Source organism: Zingiber officinale, chromosome 9A (assembly GCF_018446385.1).
Source record: "Zingiber officinale cultivar Zhangliang chromosome 9A, Zo_v1.1, whole genome shotgun sequence".
NCBI classification, from domain to species: domain Eukaryota; kingdom Viridiplantae; phylum Streptophyta; class Magnoliopsida; order Zingiberales; family Zingiberaceae; genus Zingiber; species Zingiber officinale.
Genome location: NC_056002.1, coordinates 31,150,647 through 31,155,268, shown reverse-complemented (window position 1 = coordinate 31,155,268; position 4,622 = coordinate 31,150,647). Strand labels below are relative to the sequence as shown.

The window sequence follows — 4,622 nt, the reverse complement described above, 5'->3', positions numbered from 1 at the left end:
AAAAATTGCCCCGTCGCTTGGAAAGACTAGTTTACTCGGGGAGATCATGACGTCCCAACAATTGTGTTTGAAGAAGTCACATATGCGGACTTATGGATATGACACGCCTTTTTTGGGATTGCAGGGTCGTGTAATAATATCAACGTGCTTAATAAATCACCTTGATTCAACAACGTCTTACAAGGAAATGCACCCGAGGTTAATTTTATGATTAACAATACACAGTATACAAAAGAACACTATTTGATTGATGGGATATATATATAATGAGCTACTTTTGTCAAGAGCTTTCCATGCCTCTAGGATCCCAAGAGAAAAATGTTTGGTTGCATTTGGTAGGGTGTAATCTGCCTTGTAATGTAAGCCAGATTATATTACAAGGTTGATTATTTTGTTTGGTTTCATTTTTAACTTGTAATGTAATGTAATCTGGATTACAAAATGTAATGAAGTTTTGTAATCTGGATTACAAAACAAACACATTATAATCCGATTACATTACGAGGTCACCATTTTAAAAAAATTGAATGTCAAATATACCCCTACCGACCGACGATGGCCAGCGACTGGCGGCGACCAGCGACGGCCGGCGACCGGCGCCCGCCGCGACCGGCGACCGGCGCCCGCCGCGACCGGCGACCGGCAACCGGCAACGGTCGGCGACCGACGACGGCCAGCGACAGCCGGGGACCGGCGGCGACCGGCGGCAGTGGCCACCGCAAGCTCCGATAGAGATGTAGCGCCCGCCGGTAGAAGTCGTAGGATATTTTTGTCATTTTATAATAATACGAATTACATTCCTTTTAAAAATAATGGACACCAAACAAAAGAATGTAATTATCTTTGTACTCAAAGATTACATACATTTCATTACCAAACGTAGTAATGTAATCAAGATTACATTACATTACATTACAAGTTTGATTACATTACAAGCTCAATTACATTACGCACAACCAAACGTAGTCTTTAAGGAATAATAAGAGGCTACGAGAAAGGATGTTGTGCGGATATTTGGGGTGCTCTAATCTCGATGGGCAATGATCAAAGGTCCAGAACGACTTTGGTATAAGGATAATTTGAAGGGCATCATGTATAAATGCATTATTTTGTTCAATATGATTATTGAAAATGAGTGAGGTACAATAGTCAATTGGTCGAATGATAAAGGATATCCTCCGATCCATCACAAATGTTTCAAGGCTTTACCCAAGAATTTCAAGAATACCTCCGGAGAAATTGTGAACTACGTGATAATCAACTGCATCATCAACTTCGAGCCGATTTGGTTGGTATATCTAGGCATGCTACGGATATGATTATTGAAAAATAATTTATTAATTGCTATACATTTACCGTAATATTTATGTATTTTTTAATTATTAATGTTATTTCATATTGACAATTTGTGAATTTAGATTTTATTAAAATCTAATTATATATAATGTAGTAAATGTGAGAAAAATATATATATAATGGAAAGTATGGAACCATGAAGAAATTGTTAGAGAAGTTTTTTGATAACGAAAAATTATATGAGATTTTTTACTTTTGACAGCGCGGATATGGTAACAAAGGACCATGGAAAAGTTCTAAATACCCTAAGAATCAAGTTTTAAAATATATTCATTCAAAATAAAATATAAGTTTTTTGAATAAATTTTTCATTCGACGCCTCCTCATCTATTAGCTAGCTTAAGGAAAGAGACAAAGGAAATTAATGGACGCCTAATTTGGAGTAATCAAAATTGCCATAATTAAAAAAATTAGTAAAAGGAAAAGAGACATGGGAAATAAATGGGATTATATCAATAGCTAAGTTACCTTATAAGATTTGCTCGTATCTTTTTCCATTTAAGCAAAATTGTCATAATTAAAAAATTAGTAAAAGGAAAAGAGACAAGGGAAATAAATGGGATTATATCAATAGCTAAGTTACCTTATAAGATTTGCTCGTATCTTTTTTCCATTTAAGCAAAATTGCCATAATTAAAAAATTAGTAAAAGGAAAAGAGACCAGGGAAATAAATTATATCAATAGCTAAGTTACCATATAAGATTTGCGCGTATCTTTGCTTGTATCTTTTTTCCATTTAAGCTAAGAAATCATCTTTTTTTCCATTTAAGCTAAGAAATCAATCATTATTCTCTCTCTTTATGTACATATATATCTCTACCAATCTGGAATGCAAGGCCAAGGATGCCGGCGATGGGGTGTACCCAAAGTCGCCGGTCCTTGAGCTCGACCTTTTAGGCAAGCTCGGAGCAATCAAGGCCGAGCCCGCTTCGCCAAAACCCGCGCCGAGAGTGTTCGCGTGCAACTATTGCCCGAGGACATTCTACAGCCCTCAGGCTCTTGGTGGCCATCAGAATGCTCACAAGCACGAGCGAAACCTCGTGCCGCAGCGGAATTTCTGCAGTACGGCTCGCTACGTACAAGTGCGCTCCGTGATCCACAAGCCATACGGTGCTTCGGCCGCATCCGCCGCTGCAGGTGGGCTGTTGTACAGGCGCCACAACGGATATTTGCCGTTCTACGCTGCAGCGTTTCCGGCGGAGGATATTCAAACGCGAAGCCAGGTCAGTCCTCCAATTACATTGACTTGACACTTAGACTTTAGACTCGTCGTCGTTGGTTGGCTCGACAATTATGCATGTCTGCTTTTCTAATGACTCGACAATTATGCATGTCTGCCAGGTTTCGCTCGCGCTTGTGAGCATTCTGATGGCCACGGAGAGCCTGAGGGCTGGAGAACGTCCTCGGGCAGTAGTTGCACGTGAACACTCTCGGCGCGGGTTCTGGGCTTGTCCTTGATCGCTCCGAGCTTGCCTAAAAGGTTGAGCTTGAGGACCGGCGACTTCGGGTACACCCCATCGCCGGCGGCCCCGGTCACGCTCAAACCCAAGTTGAATTGGTCCTTTGTCTCTGTTATCTTTGTCCACCGTTCTGCAACTCTCTTTCCGTGCTCTGTTTCGTCCCTGTTGGCATTCATCTTCTCCTGAGCCTTGGCGTTCCAGATTGGTGGAGATACATATTTGGAACGACGATTTATATAAAGAGAGAGGGGCAAGGACAATGAAAGTCAATTTCTTAAAGCTTCTTTGAGATCCGTGGCTTGAGTATTTTTGTGAAGATGACTTTCTATCGTTATAAGTTTATTTTCTACATGATCTATTATATGCGCATATACTTTGTCATGTTCTCAAGGTTGTAAAGTATCAGCAGTTCCATCCTATTAACAAGGAATTACATTACGGTGGTAGTATATTCCAGATAGTATCTACCTCTTCCTCTTGAACTAAGGCTCTGTTTACTTGGGATTCTCATTCATCTTCGATTTGATAATATACTTGTTTACTTGTTGCCAAGAACCTCATGCAACTTGATTATGGTATCTTCCTCCTCTTTGGTAAAGTTTCCTCTTTTGATATCCGGTCGAAGGTAATTCGTCCACCGCAGCCGACAACTCTTCCCGCACCTCAACAGCCCTGGAGTTATCAGATTCAACCCTCTCACTTTGCCAAACTAACTGAAACTGAAATGTTTTAGTATTGTAACTTTCGAAATTAAAACCTTTTATTGATCTTCAAATTCAGTATCACTTTTACTTTACCAAACCAACTGAAACTAAATCGTTTTCATCTCGGAACTACAAAAACTCAAGAATACTGAAATGATTCATCTCAGGAAATTTAAGTTGAAAGAAATCTTGTATTGATTGATCGATCTTCAAATTCAGAAACACTTTCAGTTTTCATCTCAGAGACAAAAAAGCAAGCAAACAGAAGGCACATATAGAACAAGTACCAGCTTGTTTAGGAAGAGCTCTCCAGTTGTCATGGCCATGTTTTTCTATGTAAGAGACGAGAAGCCGGTCTTCCTCCAGCGTCCATGGCCCCTTCTTCAGACCCATCTTCTCACAGCAAGGAGCCCTCACCATGTTGCAGGAAACAACCAGCTGAACCTCACCATGTTGCATGTTTTTGTTTTTTGTTTTTGGTTGGTAAGATTTCCCGAGATCCTAGGCAAAATAACAATAATAATAATAATAAAAGCCCTTTAATATATTTTTAAATTTTTTGCTCAAGTTTTTTTCATTTGAATTTGGGATTGAGAATGATTGATTTTAAAAAATTAATTTAATTTTTAAAAAATAAAATATTATTTTTATATAAATTTAGTTTTCTCGCTAATATTTAGATAATTTTTTTAAATATTGTTAAATTATTTAATCTTTTTGTGATATTGTAAATAAAATTTTTTTAATTTTAATTTTCATTTTTTTATGAAACATTTTACTTTACGTTGTAGGGATAAAAAAAATATCTGATTTATGTTTTTTAGGAAGAAAAGAAAGAGTGAGAAAGAAATATTATCAGCGAGGAGGAGAAGAGCGTTCTATTAGAGTATCACCGGCGAGAGAGCATGAATTTACAGAATTATTGATGAGAAAAGAAAAAAAGATGTCGGCGAGTGCATAAACGTACAAAATTAATGATCAGAAAATAAATAGGCAAGAAGGTGAGAGAAAAATTAGGATTTTTTAGAGATATTGAGAAGGAATGAGTTTATTAGTTTTATAAGATATATAATTAAATAGAATAAAATCTTGAATAAATGC

At 37.7% G+C, this 4,622-nt stretch overlaps 2 protein-coding genes across 2 annotated transcripts; one reads left to right on the top strand and one right to left on the bottom strand.

Annotated features, from left to right (window-relative positions):
- Nucleotides 1–2,157: 2,157 nt before the first annotated feature.
- On the top strand, nt 2,158–2,815 carry LOC122019122. Its single transcript, XM_042576625.1, has 2 exons — nt 2,158–2,580; nt 2,699–2,815. Exons 1-2 carry the CDS (start codon nt 2,158–2,160, stop codon nt 2,813–2,815), a joined length of 540 nt encoding a protein of 179 aa, XP_042432559.1.
- LOC122021570 (transcription factor MYB4-like) lies at nt 2,691–4,000 on the bottom strand. The gene is made up of 2 exons (XM_042579686.1): nt 3,809–4,000; nt 2,691–3,489 (listed from the first exon to the last, which is right to left on the bottom strand). Exons 1-2 carry the CDS (start codon nt 3,978–3,980, stop codon nt 3,356–3,358), a joined length of 306 nt encoding a protein of 101 aa, XP_042435620.1. The 5' UTR covers nt 3,981–4,000; the 3' UTR covers nt 2,691–3,355.
- Nucleotides 4,001–4,622: the final 622 nt, after the last annotated feature.